Here is a 19,373-nt window from a genome sequence, read left to right as displayed (position 1 = left end):
AGTATATATATATATATATATATATATATATATATTAGCAAAGCATTAATATATATTCAATGACTTATTAAAGAAAGCTACTGAAATAGCACACATTAAAACAGAGCTGAGAGAAAATAAGATGTTTTTTTCTCTATAGGGAGCTAGATGATGAAATTTCAGCAGATGTACCAGAGGAGGTGAGTTTTCCTGTAAAGTGTTCTCAACAGTACTGCACACAGATGCATCCTGGGAATTTTGCTGCTAAATAATGTGGTGTTTCTATGGCAGCCTGCACTCCAGGAGAGTGACATTGACGAGGGCTTCAAGGCGCTTTTCGCAAAGCTGGCAGGGCCGGTAAGACAGCAGTAAGGGGGAGGATTTCATGGGTTGATGTAGTGCCCAATAGCGTGACTGGCTCACTCACTCACTCTTGTCTACAGGAAATGGAGATCAATGTGTTGAAACTCCAGATAATTCTGAACCGGGTTGTTGGCAAACGTGAGTGTGCTTACAGACAAATAAAGCAAATTTCACAGGTTTCACAATTATGTTCTGTGGCAATTGACAACATTCCGCATGTGCTGCAAATAAAGTCATATTTAACAAGAAATATTCCCTGAAAGGAGTGAACTGAAGTTTAAAATGTCCGTATGATTGTTCTTCTTACAGATAAAGATATAAAAACAGATGGATTTGACAAAGAGGCCTGTCGAGGCATGATACATCTTATGGATGTATCCTTTGAAGACTCCACACTCAAGAATGTTAGCATTTGTGGTCCATTTTTATAGGTCATACTGTGAATAGTATGCTTTAAAGTCTTGGTCAAACCTTAGCCTGCCATGAAGACAACTGGCACTGGAAAGCTGGGACTGACAGACTTCCATGTTCTCTGGGAGAAGATCAAACGATATCTTGTCAGTGGCAACATTTTATGCTTGCGTTATGGTGTATATAATGTTAGACAAACACTACTGTTCAAAAGTTTGGAGTCAACAAGATTTTTTAATTAATACTTTTATTCAGCAAGGATGTGTTATATTGATCAAAAGTGGCAGTAAAGACATTTGTGTTACAAAACATTTCTATTTTAATAAATGCTGTTCTTTTGAACTGTTTTCAACATTTATAATTATAAGAAATGTTCCTTGAGCATCAAATCAGCATTAGAATGATTTCAGAAGGATCATGTGACAATGAAGACTGGTGTTTGTATCACAGGAATAAATTAAATTTTTAAATATATTCAAATAGAAAACATTTTCAGTTATAACAGTATTTCACAGTATTATTGTCTTAACTGTATTTTGATCATATAAATGCAGCCATGGTGAGCATAAGAGACTTCTTTCAAAAACATTAAAAGTCTTACCGACCCCAAACTTTTGAATGGTAGTATAGATGTTGACGGTCTCTCTTTTTTTTTCTTTCGATAAATTACTAGGCGGTGTTTAGGAAGTTTGACTTGGACAAGTCCGGCACAATGAGCTCTTATGAAATGCGTCTGGCACTAGAATCAGCAGGTATCTGCCACATGCAGTACTCTTTAAATAGCACAACATCTATAATTACGGTGGTATATTATGTTTATGCAGACTTTTTGAATTTATACATTCTGTAAGGCTTCAAGTTGACCAACAACTTGTTCCAGCTGATAATCCTGCGCTATGCAAAGCCAGACCTCAACGTGGACTTCGACAGCTTTGTGTCCTGTCTGATCCGCCTGGAGACCATGTTCAGTAAGTGTGCCAAGTAGAAAACACCATCTTTTTAATGGTAATTTTTACAGTGTAATTACCGAAACCTGACGAAATTCAGTGTAGCATTAAGACAAATATTTTGTAAGATAGGACTAGATGTGCTAAGAGTTCACTTTTTATTCCAACAGAAACTTTTAAAACAATGGACACTGATGAAGATGGATTGGTATCCTTCAGCTTCACCCAGGTTGGTCTTAACTGGTCATTAGTAATTAGAAATTTCAATAGCAAATCTCATCTCTCTGTAGCCCAGTAATATCTGTTTGCAACATTTTCCCTCCCTTTTGTTTTCTTCCTTTCTTCTTATAGTGGATCACCCTCACTATGTTTACTTGGATGGATGTTCCTCTTCCTCAGTGCTTCCTCTGTCCCTAATCTTCTTTACTACATGCCTCCTGTAACCTCAGAAGTATTTATGAAGTGGGTACCTGTGGGTACCTATCAGCTATATGACATGATGCACAGTTTTCATTCAACATGAAAGGAAAGGAAAGCAAACATCGAGAAGCAACAACCAACAGAATATACTCTGAAAAAGCAGTGAACCTGATTTTTGTTTACACTACAACTCAAAAGTTTGGGGTCAGAAAGATTGTTTAAAAGAAATTAATATTTTATATTTAGTAAAAATGCATTAAAATTGATCAAAAGTTACAGTTAAGACATTTCTGACGTTACATATGATTTCGATTTCAAATAAATGCTGTTTTAAACCTTATATTCATTAAAGAATCCAGAAAAACATGTTCCACATTCATAATAATAGAAATGTTTCTAGAGCACCAAATCAGCATATTAGAATGATTTCTAAAGGATCACGTGACACTCAAGACTGGAGTTATGGTGCTGAAAATTCAGCTTTGCCATCACAGGAGTAAATTACATTTTCAATTATTTAAAAATAGAATTAAAGATTATAGATAATTTAAATTTGAATAATATTTCATAATATTACTGTTTTCTGTATTTTTGATCAAATAAATGCTGTCTTGATGAGCATGAGGGACTTCTTTCAAAAGCACTAAAAAATCCAACCGGCCCCAAACTTTTAAATGGTAGTGTATATAAAGTTTATATGCATGCAAGCAGTATTTAGACAAAAAAGTATCTGAGCCAAAGAATATTTGAACTTACGTCACTGTAGTGTAGAGGAGTAAGAGTATAACTGAAATAGAGAATCAACTGACCTTTCTCCAAAGTTCTGCCCCCTTTGGTTACTAATGCTCACTCAGATTTTTCTCTTAAAGATTCAGAAAAGGGGAAAATATGGTGTTTGTGTGTGTCCGTCCTCTTTGGGTACCATGTCACTATTATATTACCCGTAAACCCAGATCATTTTAAGCACTTCCACAGATATACAGAAAAGAAGAGCAAAGGCTTGTCTGATAATATAGTGAAGTTGCTAAGGCAGGATTGGTCAGTATTGAGGCTTTGAGTCAGTCTCCTGTGACCTTTCACCCTTGTGCCTTGCGCCCTTTCATTTGTGTGTGCTTTAAAAGTAGTGAATAATCTTTTTCTTACCACATTGCCTTAAACAGGCTGTTTATGCAATGATTCTCAATATATATTAAAATAAAAGTGAGTCAATAAAGCCTCATAATTGTGTTATAAAGTGTGTGATCATTACATCAAGAATAATAAATATGCATTTAAATACAAATATACATGACTACCACAAATAAACATCAGAATGTCTCTTACATCCAAACTATATGACCTATGGAGCGCAAGGCCTCGCAGCTATCAATCAAACGCTCCATCACTAGCCATTAAAAGGTACAGAGGTATTACCTGTGAGGACATGCCTCCCTCAATCCTGATCTAAGCTACAGGAAGCACCGGCTCTTCGGCCAGCGCAAGCTTCTCTTAACTCCCGTGATGAAAAGCTCTCCGTTCCAGGCAGCTCTGTGGAGAAGCCTAACTGCTGCTAGGAGCACAGCAAGAGTTGAAGACGCCTGTGAAGCTCAGCTAGACGTGTCCAACTCGCTCTCAGTTCAGTGCAATTCCTTCACTCACAGGCATGTTGATGTGGGCGGTGAGGAGAGGAGCACTCTTTCCTTCCCTCAGCACAAACACCTGAAATCAGAAACTTAACATCAAACAGCTGCTTGATTTCATTCATAGAGTTTGTTGTACAGTAATAAACATTTATGTCGTGCATCATGGGAATATACAGGGTTGTCATGCTCCTATTTTTTGCGATGGCACCAGTGGCAGAACCCATCAGTTTGGGTGAATGTTGATAGAATTTTCAGTTTCAAGCAAGAGACTGATCAAATATTAATGTGAATAGAAAATGTATGCCACGGCATTTTAGATAAACTCTGTTTTATTATCAAAGATAATAGGGTGAGAGTCTCACTTTGATGATGTCAGAGATGCCTTTGTCACTCAAGCACTCCACAAAAGTGTCAATGGGGTAATTCAGCCCTGGAACCAGTAGGGGGATCTACAGACACACAACAATTCACTGTTATCAGTAAAACATTTTCTCAACTTCAATAACTACACATTAAAAAATTTGCTTATATCAAGAAAGAATATTATTAATGAAACTGCTCAACTGAGGTCACCTTGAAAAAGGCCGTCCTCATGCTGTACAAATTTTCATCGTACAGAAAACTGATGGCTAGGTTCATGACTGGACGGCACGCTGCAGTGTTCTGGATGTTCAGTGTAAGCTTGAAGGATGGGCCCAACCCTTGAACCTTTACAGAAACAGGAAGCAGAAGTTGAGGTTGGTATCGGCCACCCGGTGTCATCTTGTTAGCACATTCAGAATTGCTCAACCTCACCACAGCGTTCATCTTGAGCGGCTCGGTCAGGCTCGCTGACATGGGCGTGAGGCTGGACTCCAGGGCTTTGACATAGGCCCGCGCTGCAGCGAGACGCAGCCTGCTCAGGTCCATCTGAAAAGCTCGGTGCATGGCTGCATAGAAAAAGACAACGACAGTCTCATAACTTTCAGGTTTTGGCTGCATTTATTTGATGAAAAATACAGTAAAATAGCAATATTGTAAATTGTTACAATTTAAAAAAAACTTCTATTTGAATATATTTAAAAATGTAATTTGTTCCTTATTATCAATGTTGAAATTAGTTTTTGCTGATCAAAATTTTTATGGATACCATGATACACTACCATTCAGATTTTGGTGTGAGAAAGATTTTTTTTATAGTGTTACAGAATATTTTTATTTCAAAAAAATTCTGTTCTTTTAAACTTTTTATTCATCAAAGAACCCTGAAAATGTATCATGGTTTCCACAAAATTATTAAGAAGAAAAAAATGTTTTTTGATAATAAGAACCCTTATTAATAATCAGTGTTGGGGGTAACGCATTACAAGTAACACGAGTTACGTAATCAGATTACTTTTTTTTCAAGTAACTAGTAAAGTAACGCATTACTTTTTAATTTACAAGAGAATATCTGAGCTACTTTTTCAAATTAAGTAACGCAAGTTACTTTTTTTCAGATTTATTGATTGACAGCTCTAAATTTACTTTCCCTTCAGCCTGAGGCTTATTCATTTCACTTTTGGTGTGAAAAGGCTTTTATATTTGCCAAAAATATAACTTTTTTATTTTAAAAACAAACAAGCAAGCCCTGTCCAGATGTAAAAAGTAACGTAACACATTACTTTCCATAAAAAAGTAACTAAGTAACATAATTAGTTACTTTTTTATGGAGTAATGCAATATTGTAATGCATTACTTTTAAAAGTAACTTTCCCTAACACTGTTAATAATTGAGTACCAATAATAACTGATAATAATTGAGCATCAAATAAGCATATATTAGAGATGATATGATTTCTGAAGGATCAAGTCACGTTGAAAACTGAAGTAATGGCTGCTCAAAATTCACAAGAATAAAGTGCATTTCAAATATAATAAACAGAAAACAGTGATGTTTTACTTTTTTAACTGCATTTTTTATTAAATAAATGCAGCCTGGGTGAGCATAAAAAATCTTATTCCTAACTTTTGACTGGTAGTGTATATGATATGCATATAATACGTAAAATTTGTTTATCTGAAATATTGAGACGTAGCTTTACCAAGAACTTTTCGACGACTGGTTTACTTTCTCACCTAAAAACACCCTGAACAGCATACCAACTTCAGTTCCCCAGTTTTCAAAATGTAATTACCAAAACTTTATTTTACCGTTTCGGTTTTTGGCTAAATGAAAACTTTAATTTCAACATAGGTGTTTCATGAACAAAATTTCCTTTGGTGCATCAATCACTAACCAACTGCATTTTCGCGCTCTCTCAAGGTCTGGTCCACGTAGAGCTTGGTCTTCTTGGGCACATTCAGACGAATGCTCTGGGCTATTGGAGGTCCAGGGGCCGAGTCCCTGTCATCAAACACAGCCGTCCTCTTGAGGATCTTCACAATCAAACCTCCTCCTGGATCACATACAGTTTATGATATTTGAAATGCTTTATATGTTCAGCGTTATAGTTACCCTGAATTGTTTTATCTACCACGTAACATGCTTTACTACCTTTGGTGGTCATTATCAGAGTGCCATCTTCCCGTCCATAACGCCCGAAACAAATGCTTGTCACTACATCCTGTAAGACATAAATGAAAGTCTCTGATGATGATTACGAGAACATCCTGGCAGTAAAATCGGGGAGTTGTGGGGACTTCAACTTAGATATGTTTCTGAATGTCACTGGGTTTTGAATTCAAGATGGTTCTTACTGGTGTCTTGATGGTGCTGATCAGATTTTTGTCTCGGTACATGTGTACTTCACAGTTGGCCAGACCCACCAGCACAGCCTGGAAACCTCGTGTGGGAAGGTCCATCAGTGCCATGGTGGTAACAGGGGCTGGCAAATAAGCCGTCCACAGCTTTTTCCCCTAAAGGAGATTTCGTATGATAATTAGCATTATCATTTCTGGAGGCATTATTGCTGTGTGACAGATATGGATTCATTTATCATACCTTTTGAGTGTAACCATGCAGTGTCTCATGAGTACATCCTACAACTACATTCTTTCCCATCCTCACCAGTCCCACTGGGTGAGAGGACAGTTCAATGCAGTACTTGGGCTTCGGGGAATCCCTTCAACACAAAAAGAACTGAATATTTTGAAAAATTGGTCTTTTTAAACATGCTATCACAAATGAAGGGGCAGTAACACTACACTTTTCGTTCCATTGAGCATTTATATGCATGTGAATGCTGGAAATTGGAAATGCAAGCTCATGCAAAAAATTTCACTGCATTCCAAATTCAGATTTGTTGAACTCTGGCCTGTAAATTTGTATCACTTAAAGACGTGTGACCAATAGATTGTTGATAAGTCACAGAGTGACCTATTAGCTGAATTAAAAGAATGCAAACAATTAAGCTGCGGGTTTTCAGCATTGCAGGAAAGTGGTGTATATTTTATATATTACATATTTTTTTACTTGCTACAGATCATGACGTCATGTCACGAGTGTTACAATGTCTGAAGAAATTTTGCATGCTCAAAGTGTGCCCAGCCCGTAAAGACCTGGGGCTAATTGCATAAACATAGCCACTATGTTAAGACTGTGTCTTAAGAACTAGTTTGACCAACTAGCAGTTAGCCAAGAGATAATCAGTCTCACTTTTCTGATTCAAATTGGGCCGGTCTACATTATTTGTAACTGACTTTAAACAGTTTTGACCAGTCTAGAAGAAAACAAATTAGATGGCTAATTTTCTAGTCTAAGCAATTTATGCAACCAGCACCTGTTCACACCAAGAATGATAACTATAAAGATAACTAGATATTTACACACATTATATTTACATCCACCTAAGGACGATTACATTTAGCAGATTATATGCGCACTTGTGGTTATGTCATCTGCCGCCTTTTAAATGTGCCTCTTTAAAGTCAGGTGGATTGACTTTCAATGCATTCATCAGCTGGAAAAAAAAAAGTTCTGAAAGTAATTTCAATGATACTGTTCTTTTGTGTCATTATCAATATACTGTATGTGTGGCGTGGACTCCCTATTCTAATAGAATTAGTATGATAACTAAAACGTTATAGTTCTGTGTGTGAACGAGCCTAAAGACTGCAGGAAAGCTATTTGCATTAGTGATAATGATCTTGAAGTCTTTTGTTTCGAAACAATACTTCAAAGCATGTATCTCACTGACCAAGTCACATGATTTCAACAAACAACTCTTTATGTCCCACTGATTCAGAACATTTCGAATTGTAGGAAAAAATGCTGAAAGGAGGATTTTCAATAAAGTTGGTAAATAAATCATTAAAACTTCCTATTATACAGATAAGTCATCTTTAATGTTTAATGAACTGTATTTATAAATTACATTTTGTATGCTTTAATAAAAAACTTTTACAACACATTTACATGGCTTTAACCAGCAGACGTTCTCAGCTCAGCACGTTGAGTTTTGAGTGCTTTGAAATTCATTTTATGAAGCAAGTGCTTCAACTGCTTCCAGGCTCTGAAAAGCCTTGTTTCTCCTATTAAAAATATTTAAATAAGTTGCAATTCACTTTTACCTGCGTAGTATGTAGATGTTGCCATTGCGACAGGCCACAGTGATACGGAACTCCACATCAAACTGACCCGTCACATCCATTAGGGTAGGTGAACTAGGCAGCGACATCTGAAAACATACAGGCAAAATCATAGTAAAAAGTTAATTCATTATGGGGAATCAACTTATTTTACTACACGTAAAGTAAGTCACATATATTCTGATACTGATGATAAAGCCAAAAGCTCATAGAAGAACATAGAAGAAGCAGGTGTGAATGCGCTGACCTTGTAGAGGATGGTAAAGGCCTCTGGATCTAATATGTAAACATCACCGTTCTCTGTGCCAATCACCAGGCAGCTAACTGCATCCTCATCTGCCATGTTCTTCTTCAACATCCCTACACAGGTAATGACTGTCTGAGACAAACAAAGAGACAAAAGCCCTGTTTGTGCATTTGTTCTTTAGTTTTTTGTCTATGTGTGAGTCATTGCATATATGTAGATATTGGCACCTGTCTACGTATAGGCTGTTCTTTGTGAAGAAGAACGAAATTCTCCATTTCCTGTGGCTCAAGCATGAGGAACCTGAATAATTTATGCCAGAAATGCAATGAATCATTAAATTAAAAACTATATATTGCAGCTGCATGGGTCTTCTCAGTGATATAATTTCCAGTTGTATGTTTTTTTTCTTTTCTGGATGTTGGTTGCACATATTTAACTTTGATTTGCTGGACAAAAGTTTTTCAATTGTAAAAGAGCAGTTTTGTTATTTTATTTTTCCCCAAAAAAGAAATTAATTAAAATATTATTCCAAAAAGGTTTTCTTTTCATTCTTTTAGGGATTTTTATTTCTTCATTATGATATTAGGAGAGTTGTATCACCTTGACATTTTTTATTTTATTTTACTGCACCCCAAGAAATATCAAAATTAAAATTGTAATACAGAAATTAACATGCTCATTGTAGAAAAGGCATTTTAAGTCATTGTATGTATGAGCTGCATATTTTACTTATTTTCAAATAAACTCCATTTGATATGGACAAAAAGTGAGTGTCATGTCATTGACCATGCATGACTTTCTTTGTTCTGTGGAACATAAAAGTAGCTATTTTGAAGAATATTAGTGTTTTTATCCATAAAATAGAAGAAAAAAAATACATACCAACATTCTTCAAAACATGTTCTTTTTTATTCCACAGAAGAAATAATTTCACAACGGTTTAAAATTACATGAGAGCGAGTACACGATAAAAATGTTCATTTTCTGGTGAATTATCCCTTAAAATAAACACATTATATTAATATTTGAAGTTTGTTTATTACTTTACTAAAAATGATGTGTGTGAAAAAGACAAGGCAACAGGGGACAGTTATTGTTCCTACTACTAAAAGTTCCATAGAGGTCTATGAATCCTACAGTTAAAATAATAATACACTGATAAAGTTAAGATAGGAAGAGGTTTTACCGTAGTGATCTGACAGAGAGTGGAATTTCAGCTTTGTCCCTGTTCAAGAGGAATTAATAAAGTATACTGTAAAATCCACATGTATTGTATCATGCTGTACTTAACAAGCCATGCAGTGCATTGGGTCTAGAGCACTACATACAGTAACTCACCTTAAACCTTAAAACATCTCTTTAAGCGTCACTGGATCAATCATGTCCTAAGTGGCAAAAAACAATCAGTAAAATGAAACCACAGTGAAGAGACATGATAGGATAGGGTATAGGATGAAGCACAGCTCACCTCCTTGGCCTGACTCCAGAAGTCCTGCTCCAGAGTGTTCACCTCCAGACTAGGCAGCGTGAACTTGAAGTAGGGCCTCAGGTTCTTGTAGACGTAGATGAAGGGACCAGAGGCCACAGCGATGGCTGGTGTTCGTGGCTCGTGCAGGTCCATGAGGAAAGAAACCAGGCCAGTGGGCAAGTCCAGCAGTGTGCTTTCACTCAAAAGACCAGTGCCACGGTACACCTTTAGCTTCATGTTACACACTCCTGTGCCAAGATCACCCACTACCAGCTGGTACACACACAGACATGACTCTTACAATGACTCTTTATTGCCAGTCTTCTCTCAATGATGGATTACTGACATTGCATAAAAAGCACACTCCTTGTTAAAAAAAAAAAAAAAAAGACCTTAGAATACTGAAAATACTTGAAAAGTACAATTTTACTTACTGAATGTAATGTTTTCGGGCACTTTACTGTTATTTTATTTACAATTAAATAAACATGTAAAAAATATTTCACATTTAAAAATGTATTACTTATATTGTCTTTAGGATATGGTTCAACTGTTGAATGTACAGACAAGCATTTATGCAGAATTTATTTCTTAAATACTGATTTCATTTGATTGGTAACTTATTCTACTTCTTATCTACTTGTTTTTATTCTGTTGTTTTAATTAGAAATGTTAAAAAGCTTATAAATATATTTTTTTGAATTTGACATAAAAGATGACATGCTTTTAATAAAGTTAGATAAATGCCATTACAAAGGTAAAAACAAAATTCCCTGTAAATCACTTTAAGGAGTCAAATATCACCTCGTAATGGGAAGGTTAATTTTTTTATCAGAATTTTTTTGATTATTGATTAGAAGCTGCTCCTAAATTTTTGACCGTGCTCCTACATTTTTTTAATTAGGAGCACAAGCACTCCTAAAAAGAGAAGTAAGCGTAGAGCCCTGTTATGGTAACTAAAATATACTTTTTAGCAGCAATTTAGGCAATTTAAAATAAATTAACAATATTAAAACCTTAAATATTTTGTATTTAATATTATATTTTAATTATATAGTAACTAAAATATACTTTTTAGCAGCAATTTAGTCAATTAAAAATAAATTAACTATATTAAAACCTTAATTATTTTGTATTTAATATTATATTTTAATTTATATTTTAAGTGCACTTCATTAACATTATCTGCAAGTAGATTTTTTTAATATACTTATGTATTTTAATATTTTTACATTCTATTTTTAATATTACACATTTGTTAAGATAGTTGCAATTTAGTACATTTTGTATGTATTATCTTTAAATGTAATATGAAATAACAAACTACCATTATATTGCAATCAAGTATTTTACATGTGCTTTACTATGTTAGTCTACACATCAAAATAAGTGCACTTCTTTAAAGCAGGACAAAAGATTATTTAAACAATGATTTAAAATACACTTCTTTAAAGCAGGACAAAAGATTATTTAAACAATGATTTAAAATACTTTTTAATTTGATATTACTAACGCACTTAAAAAAAAGTGCTACAGGAAATAGTCATGGAAGTATACTCTCTTTAAATGGGCTTTTATTTATATTATCTGCAAGCGAATTTTTAATATACTTTCGAGGTTTGAAGTACACTACAAGTGCACATTCAATTAAGCGCACTTACAATGGCACAAACACACCATCTCACCTTATTCTCACCATCTCCATGCAAATCTGAAAGAGCTGTGGAAATGAACATTGAGTATGAGCTGGTGAGACTGGTGGTTGCAGGTTCAACCGCAGACATGTAAGTGAACGTGCATGTTCATGCAACAGTGACTCACCAATGCAAGAGGAAAAGGTGTATAGATTGGCGACTGGGTCATAGTGAGCATCAAGCCATTTGGAGCTGGCGACTGAACTACAAGAGCACAGGAAAGACTTGATACTTCAAACAGACCTTCTTAAAACTCATCTCTGCATATGAATTCATTTCTATGCACTGGGTTTGAAAACACAAACTCTGTTGTGTTGCTGTGCCGCCATATTTGGGCAAATAAGAGTAGTTGCGTCAAAACATAAGCTCTACTGCTATTAAAAAAGGATTGACTTATCAATTATTACATTGTAAAGAAATGCTATGCTATCTGCTATATCAACATGCTAACGCCAATCATTATTTAACGCGATATTTTCGAGAGAAAGCCTCATAAATCAGCATATAACTACTCACGTGTCTTTCAGCTCCTGGGAAACAGAGGACATGACGGTTTTGATATTTTCAAATGCTCTTTATTAATGATTTTAGGCTGTGATAATCAAGCTGCTTGGACTTTGACTGTCTGCTGTAATCCTTAGATCGGCTTTCCTCGTTCCTATGGCAACCACTCCAGCGAGAGAGCTTCAAGTGCGCTACATCGAACCGCTTCCGCCAGGAATAGTTCATCTTAACGAATAGTTCCGTGTTTTCAGACCATTATGGCTGTCAACAGCAGTGAAACGTGTTTTTAAAAATAACATTATATTTGCTTCGGGAATCATTCTAATATTCTGAATGGGTGCTCAAGAAACATTTCTTGAAAACAGCTGTGCTGCTTCAAAAGTTTAGGGTAAAATTGGAAGTAAGAACAAAAAAAAAAATAGGCCTACTTTTATTAAACATTTAGTGTTACAGATTATTTCTGTTTTAAATAAATGTTGTGTTCCTTGAACTTTATTCATCAGAGAATTGTGAAAAATCATGTTTTCCACATTAAGCATGTTTTCCTCGTTATTATTGTCAACACTGACAATAATAAGAACTAACACCAATAATAATTGAATAATTAAGCACCAAATTAGCATAGTAGAATGATTTCTGAAGAATCATGTGACACTGAAGACTGAAGTAGGCTAATGATGCTGAAAATTCAGCTTTGCATCACAGGAACAAATTAATTTTTTAAAAATATATTCAAGTAAAAAACGTAATTTTTATTGTAATAATATTTCACAGTTTTACTGTATGTTTTGATCAAATAAAGGACTAGACTTCTTTCAAAAACATAAAAAATCGTATTATATGTTTGTATATAACCATATTATTATTGTGCAAAACAATGAAATCAAATGAAATTAAGTTTCAAGCTTTATTTTGTCCCCCACTCATGAAAAGTGCTGTTCGTGATTTATTACATTGAATATGTTAATTAACCACATTTGATTACATGCACTGGAATCTGGATAAAAAAGTTAATTCTTAAAATGATTAAAAACATACATTAATAAAAAAAAATCTCTTTTTATTATTTCACAATGCTTTTATTGTGTCACATTTCTTACAAATTCCAAAGCAGGAAAAGACATTTTGAGTTAACTGAGAGATGTGCACCATGTTTCTGAGCAGGCAAATAGAATACTGTTAAACACAATGTTCACAGGAACGTAAGAGGGGTTCCCAGTTTCTCATCTTCTAGGTAGCGTTTAAGGAATTCACGTACTTCTGCACTGAACAGACTTGTATGGTAATCTCTGGTGTGTGAATCAGATTTAGGCGTCCGGGTGTCCTTGCACAGGTCCTTCACACCCCAGCTTACGATACCAACCTGTCCAAGATTATTCAGATATTATTAAAACAAACATCTCTCAAATTAGACATGAATAACAACAATTTAGTCTTCTGAAGAGTGATGCATGATTTGAAATAGCTCAGTGTGCTGTTAAAAGGAATCATCAAACATGATAAAAACTCACCTGGACTTGTCGATTACCTGGAACCACAAAAGTGGCCCCTCCGGAGTCACCTGTTGATGATATGCACAACATTATGAGTTTAGATCTTGTAGCAAATTCAATTTCTTAAGGATAAGGATACTAAAGATGTGACATTTTATGGTGATTTTAATAGCATCTTATATGGTATTACTGCTAAATATTATGTCCTCTTGCAAAAATCCAACTTACCTTTGCAGGCAACATCATCTACAGTAGGTTCAATACCACCGCTGCACAGAAAATTATCTGTAACAATATCTTTAGCATTTATCGCAGTAATTCCATCAGCTTTTTTGGCATCTTCAACACAAGCATCTCGCTGAAGAAAAGGGACATATCAGTTTTAGACAAAAGAAATTCATAACTGTTGAAAAAGCATGCATTTAATTAAGCTTTTTTTCTTAGTTAATTGCTCTTTTGAGTTCCATTAAACACTGTAAAAACTTAATGAAACCACAAATGAATACAAATATAAAGAGAACAAGACCGTTTCCATCATACAACATATCATTACCCATTTTCCCTGCTTGATTGTGATTTGTTTCTTTTCAATGCTACTTCCCACGACAGACATGAAAGAAGCTTTCACTGTTTCTGCACTCATTAGCTCTTCCTCTGTAAAAACACAGTTAAATAAAATAAATATTGCATTTTAGCAATGCAAGTCTTTAGATGTAAATAATATACATATTTTGTACTGCCAGTCATTAATGTAAAATATTAAATCAACTGTTCTATTTAAAATTGTATTTTGACAATTTAGTTGAATAATTGAATAACTGATAACAGATAAAGCAGAAACCCAGTAAAAGGGACCTGAAAGGTCAATTTATTCTATAATTTATTTACAGGCATATGAATATTTACATATGTAATTGCCCGTGTTTATTTGAAGATTTGTCATAATAGCAACACCACGAAATTAAATTGAATGATTTCACATACTCTGAGGGTATTGTGATTTTTTTTTACTTGAAAATAAAAACTATAATTTTTACGTGTCCACAAATCCTTCATGAACAAATAAACACAAAAAACGTAATAACATAATGTAATGTCATAGATCAATATTTTCCAGCGACCTGGACCTGTTAACCTCCAAACTGTTTCAACTGACTAAATCTCACAAATGTTGATATTCAGATGAAATGACAATATTAAGAAGAGCATAGTTATTTATCAAAATTTCTGAGATGAGATTTTGTGCTGTCTATGGTCAAAAGAAAAAATTATAGTGGATGGGTCATCTCACCCTATATTTATACATGGAACTAATACACATGCAATATTTCTAACAGACATATCTGTTTGTAACTCACGATGTTTTCTGCATGTTCCTTCTCTATCTGAAAGTTTCAGAGCTCCACTTGTTTCCTTGGTGCAGGGGATGCAGATTGGCCTGTAGAGACATACACAATATGCCGTAATTCAATACACTATTTTAACACTTTTTAGTAGCATGAAACAATGCACGTCATGTTGAGGAGCTGTGTTCTTCACCGAAGACCAATTCCCATAATTACAGGTTCCTTCAGCTGAATAAGAGCCACGTCAAATTCATAATATTCAGGTATTCCCATTTTCTGTTTTGCTGCAACATCATAGCGAGGATGAGGTATGTAATCTTTCACTTTTATTCCTAAGAAGAGAAAAGGAAACACCACTGATGAGATTTACACCATTACATGTAAAAAAAAAAGGGCCATATTCTAAATCACGTAATATTACCTTTAATATCTGAACCCAAATCAACAGTTATTCTATCAGGTGTGTCCTCAAACCTGAAGCAGTGAGCCGCTGTCAGGATAAAGCTTGAGGTGATTAATGACCCCACGCAATTTGAAATTTTTCCACTGTTGCGCTGCAAAAACATCAGAGAAAGGACTAATTCAACAAGTTAAGTTTTTAACATAAAAAGTTCAAAGAACTAGCATGGTGATGCTAAGCCATTTATTTGTCCACTTTTTAACAAGAAATAAGACTAAGATATAGAGATACCCACAGTCACACTGATCTTTGCCAACCAGGGGTATTGATGACGTTTGTTGGGTCCAGTGACATCATCATAATCTCTGTAAAGTCCACATAATGCTACACTGGTGCCCTCATCTGATCAAGGGTAGGCAAGGAGAACAGGAGAAACTTATATATTGGATATATTGACTGTGCTTTGCAATGGATGTGGAGGACAATAATTACCTTAAAATTATATTTTTACCCAGCCTAAACAAAGTACATGTCTCTAAATGGAAAACAGACATAATGAATTACCAATCATTTCATCAAATGTCTTCTGCAAATCATCCAAGTTCTGAAGCTTGAAGAAAAACTTATCATTTCCTCTGTCAGTCTTCAAATCATTCATGTCCTCAGCATTCACATCATCTCCCATCCCAAACACATACAGGTCTGTACAAAAAAAAAGGTATCACCAATAATTAAAGAAAAAACAAAGAACTGAGATATTAAATGCAATTGAGCTGTATTTGAAGATTTGCTTAATGTCAAAGATAATTCATGTCTTTCCTCACCAAGTTTTTCCTCCTCCTCTGCAGGAGTATTTTGTTTTACAAGATCTTTGATCTGGTCCACCCATGGTCTTGGATTTCCACCCATGTTGGCCTGTCCTAAAGAACGAATAATAAAAGTGATCTTCTTTTTTTTTACATCAAGAACAAAAGGCACTTGAACAGATACAGTGCTAACCACCAAGTATAAATATTATTATTATTATTATTTTTTTTTTCAAATTAATATTGCAATAAACAGTGGTATCACTAATACCATCAGTGAACATGATGACAATATGTTGGGTCTGCTTGAAGTCCTCTTTATTGCTCAGCTGCTCTATTTGAATACTTTCTAAAATGCTCTTATAGGCCAGGGCGATATTAGTTCCTGATCGATCACCTTTACCTGTTAGTCACAAAACAATGAAATATTAAAATATGTCCTTAAAGACATGTTATCAGACATTTTACTCTCAGGCTGACCGACACCAAACAAACACATTTCAATTTGTGCTGTATGAATGACCTTTAAATCTGATTTAAATCAGATCTAAACAAAACACTTACTTTCATATTCATAATCCTCCAGTCTTTGAAGAATTTCTAACAGATTATTTTTTTGCCCACTCTTGAAGTCCCTCATGGAGACTATCCGTGTAACGTCTGTGGCAAAAATCAGGATCTCATAATTTGGGGAGACCTCGTAATAACTGATCTGTCGGTAATGAACATAGGGTCAAATTTTCATTCGTTTTATGTAGTTTCATTAGGAATATAAAACATTACATTAAGAGAAGAGATTCCGAAGGGACACTAATAGTGTGCTAGTAATGAGACATAATTAGGCAGAAATATCAACGAATAGCTAGCTAAAGAATATAGCTAAAAGGGTTCAGTCAGTTGAAAGGGTATGAGTGTGTTATTAACATACTATTTCATATACCTTTTCTATAAGTGTTTTAATTACACCTTTTGCTTTTTTGAAGTCCTCTTCGTCTATGCTGTCAGATACATCCAGAGCAATGTAGATATCGAGTTTCCCCCCTTTAGTCACTTGTATTTTCTTTCCATACTGATCTGAAACTGAAGACACAGAGAACAGGTTTTATATAAAAACTTAGTGGTAACCAAAGACTAAATGCTGTCTTGCACAGGAAGAAGGTAGAATGAGTTGCAAAAGACTACCTGTTCCTTCATGTTGTTGAGAAACCGCTAGATTTGACTTTAGAGAACTGCTGAAACCCTCTGATGCTTCCTCTGGGCTGTCATATGTGAAATCAGCTGTATTTACACAACAACACCATTAGCAAAGCTGAATATGTACTTCAAGTGCAGTTAGTGCATTGTACTTCGAACAAGGAAGATGAAAGGTTTACCGTAACATTGTGGCTCTGTTCCTGACCACTGGCCATTCTCCTGACAGACTCGCTCTTTGGAACCAATCAGAGTCCATTTATTTTCACAGCGGTACATGACTTTGTCGTCTATATTAAACCTGTGGCCTTCTCTTGTACATCCAGCAGGAACCCCAGGATCAGGACAGTAATCAGCTGTTTGAAAAGAGGAACAGACAATGAAATTGAATGAGAAATTATGAAAAGCGAATTGTGACTCAATCTTTGCTTATTCTTTTAAAAGCTCTGAAATTGTTTATTTATTCTGGAGAGTATTCAAGAAAATTGACTTTTTTATTGCACTATGCATAGAGAGACTTTCCACTCACAGTTTCTTCCACAGACTGGTGTGCCTCCACTCCATTTCCCATTCGCCTGGCAAACACGAGTCCCCGAGCCACGGAAATCATAGCCAGAATTACATGAGTAGTGGGTTGTGTCGTCCACAAAATACTGCCTCTGATATGGATACACATCTCCATTTTCAAAACCGCGAGGATCAGGACATGTGATTTCTGAGATAAAGGATTTTTTTGTGTGTGTGTGAGTAGCCTGTGTTTTCAGTTATTAAGAATGATCTTATTTGTCTGATAATGTTTTGCTTACTCTTGCACTCTGGGTTTTTTTTTTTGGGCAACGGGTTCCATCTTCCCTTGATACAGCGACGGATTCTAACGGTTGGGTAATAGCCTTCTGAACAGCTGTATCTTACAATGCTCCCATCATTTGAGAAAGCAGAACTCCCTCCACTAATTCTGAGATTCTCATCAGGGCATGAAATAGAGGATGGTGCACCTACAAGAAATATCAGAGGACCAGATGAAAAAATGGTGTTGCGAGAGTGCACTGTAAAGAACACAAAATGTAAACTCTTAAAAATAAAGGGTCCAAAAGGGGTTTTTACAAGGTCATAGAAGAACCATTCTGGGTTGAAAGAATCTTTCAGTGAGCAGTTCTCAAAAGAACAATTTTTTTTTAGTGTGAAGAACATTTTAATAGTCTAAATAACTTTTTTCCACTATGAAGAGCCAACTGTACAATGGAAAGATTCCATAGATATTAAAGGTTCTTTATCAATGCCATTAAATGTACAGCTATTTTTATTTATCAAATTAATCTTGCTACAAATTCAACAATGCTATGCTATAAAAGAAACATGATGCTTGAAACTGTACAGGTACATAGTGTTCAAACACCACAATAAATTGTCCACAGACTAATGTTGGACTATTGCTTTGGACTATATGACTACAGACTATTAAATGTGAAATACTGCTCTTGTAAAATGAAAATGAATTAATAATTTAATGCATTTATGGGTTTAAAGTTCCCTCAAATCAGTATTTCAGTTAAAAAGCAAAACAGAAATTTCTATTTATATTTCTGGTTAAAGCCAAATCCAGAAGACATACCGGTTATGAGAGGACACAGTATTGCGAGCAGGAATAGATTCAGCCATGGTTCACGCTCCATGATGTTCTTGTCAGGTTCACACAGCAAATGAATCAACAACTGAGGAAGGCCACATATTTATAGAGCAAGGTAAACAAGAGGAAGTGACTATAGACATGCGCTAATCTGTCAAATAATTTGTCAAGGTAAAACTCAATTGATTTTCTTCATGCATGGACTCTTAACATGATTGATCTTAAAATGATCTTCAACATGATCTTAAAACTGGTTCTGAGAAATTCTTTATTTTATTCTGAAATGTAATTCAGTATGCAGGAGGAT

At 35.0% G+C, this 19,373-nt stretch overlaps 1 protein-coding gene and 2 pseudogenes across 1 annotated transcript; 1 reads left to right on the top strand and 2 right to left on the bottom strand.

Annotated features, from left to right (window-relative positions):
• LOC107715397 (calpain-1 catalytic subunit-like) overlaps positions 1-2,353 on the top strand; it is a 9,579-nt pseudogene extending 7,226 nt beyond the window's left edge.
• A 405-nt stretch (positions 2,354-2,758) lies between these two features.
• On the bottom strand, positions 2,759-12,361 carry LOC107715398 (Bardet-Biedl syndrome 1 protein-like; annotated as a pseudogene).
• A 765-nt stretch (positions 12,362-13,126) lies between these two features.
• Positions 13,127-19,121, bottom strand: LOC107715390 (complement factor B-like). The gene is made up of 18 exons (XM_016521524.1): positions 19,052-19,121; positions 18,246-18,434; positions 17,969-18,154; positions 17,622-17,795; positions 17,431-17,526; positions 17,189-17,328; positions 16,813-16,960; positions 16,520-16,651; positions 16,267-16,362; positions 16,007-16,144; positions 15,738-15,844; positions 15,464-15,596; positions 15,236-15,374; positions 15,055-15,134; positions 14,250-14,350; positions 13,925-14,054; positions 13,715-13,764; positions 13,127-13,566 (listed from the first exon to the last, which is right to left on the bottom strand). The coding sequence occupies exons 1-18, from the start codon at positions 19,110-19,112 to the stop codon at positions 13,396-13,398; spliced, it is 2,271 nt and encodes a 756-aa protein (XP_016377010.1). The 5' UTR covers positions 19,113-19,121; the 3' UTR covers positions 13,127-13,395.
• Between the last annotated feature and the right edge of the window lie 252 nt (positions 19,122-19,373).

The sequence above is a fragment of the Sinocyclocheilus rhinocerous genome, unplaced genomic scaffold (genome assembly GCF_001515625.1).
Source record: "Sinocyclocheilus rhinocerous isolate Xijiao unplaced genomic scaffold, SAMN03320098_v1.1 scaffold299, whole genome shotgun sequence".
In the NCBI taxonomy this organism is placed as follows: domain Eukaryota; kingdom Metazoa; phylum Chordata; class Actinopteri; order Cypriniformes; family Cyprinidae; genus Sinocyclocheilus; species Sinocyclocheilus rhinocerous.
This window is presented reverse-complemented; position numbering and strand designations above follow the sequence as displayed.

What these genes read in the sequence shown, in the direction of transcription:
- LOC107715390 (XM_016521524.1), bottom strand. Translation starts at nt 19,112, where the DNA reads ATGGAGCGTGAACCATGGCTGAATCTATTCCTGCTCGCAATACTGTGT. An exon ending in TGTCATCATGTTCACTGATG is followed by an intron (nt 16,363 to 16,519) that starts GTATTAGTGATA and finishes TTCGTTCTTTAG; the next exon opens with GACAGGCCAACATGGGTGGA. An exon ending in ATTATGGGAATTGGTCTTCG is followed by an intron (nt 15,135 to 15,235) that starts GTGAAGAACACA and finishes ATGTCTCTACAG; the next exon opens with GCCAATCTGCATCCCCTGCA.